The 613-nt window shown below is 35.4% G+C and overlaps 2 protein-coding genes across 2 annotated transcripts in view; one reads left to right on the top strand and one right to left on the bottom strand.

Annotated features, from left to right (window-relative positions):
* LOC119592452 (transformer-2 protein homolog alpha-like) overlaps nt 1-340 on the top strand; it is a 4,926-nt gene extending 4,586 nt beyond the window's left edge. The window contains exon 4 of the mRNA XM_037941274.1: nt 164-340. Coding sequence (XP_037797202.1) covers nt 164-340 — 177 coding nt within the window. The remainder of the gene's footprint in view (nt 1-163) is intronic.
* The window catches only part of LOC119592450 (transformer-2 protein homolog alpha-like), a gene marked incomplete in the record, with an annotated part of 60,166 nt that overhangs the window by 22,279 nt on the left and 37,274 nt on the right, over nt 1-613 (bottom strand).

Raw genomic sequence — 613 nt, 5'->3', positions numbered from 1 at the left:
GTAATTGCTTTAAAATATTTTCTGCAGGAATTCAGATACACAAGTTATTTTTTAAAATTGTTTACTCATAAGTAAAGACTCTTCAAGTTTGGGTAAGTTTATGGTATTATTTTTTGTGTTTTGAAAGTTTCACTGATACCTGATATTCATGTTTCGTCTACAGACTAGTCGATCTAGAGGATTTGCTTTCATCTACTTTGATCATGTGGATGATGCCACAGAAGCCAAGGAGCAGTGCACTGGCATGGAGATTGATGGAAGACGGATCAGAGTAGATTATTCCATCACAGAGAGAGCCCACACACCCACGCCAGGCATATACATGGGTCGACCAACATAGTGAGTTATGCAGTTTTATCTATTATTTTTAGTAGAAGGAAAGAATGCAGCTATGAAGTCAAGAGTTACTGAAGTGAGTTTAGCTTGTTTTTATTTTTCACATTTTTATAAATTGTTCTAAAATGAAACATTTTACATTTCATCTTTTTGGGGATCTTACTTTACTATGTCTGATTAACTAACAGATGGTGATGATAATGGCAAGTGGATTGGGCTTTCTAGCATTTACTTAGGGTAATTTTTCCTTCCATATACAGTTCAAGCTACGGTCGGC

Source organism: Penaeus monodon, chromosome 30 (genome assembly GCF_015228065.2).
Source record: "Penaeus monodon isolate SGIC_2016 chromosome 30, NSTDA_Pmon_1, whole genome shotgun sequence".
NCBI lineage: Eukaryota > Metazoa > Arthropoda > Malacostraca > Decapoda > Penaeidae > Penaeus > Penaeus monodon.
This window is presented reverse-complemented; position numbering and strand designations above follow the sequence as displayed.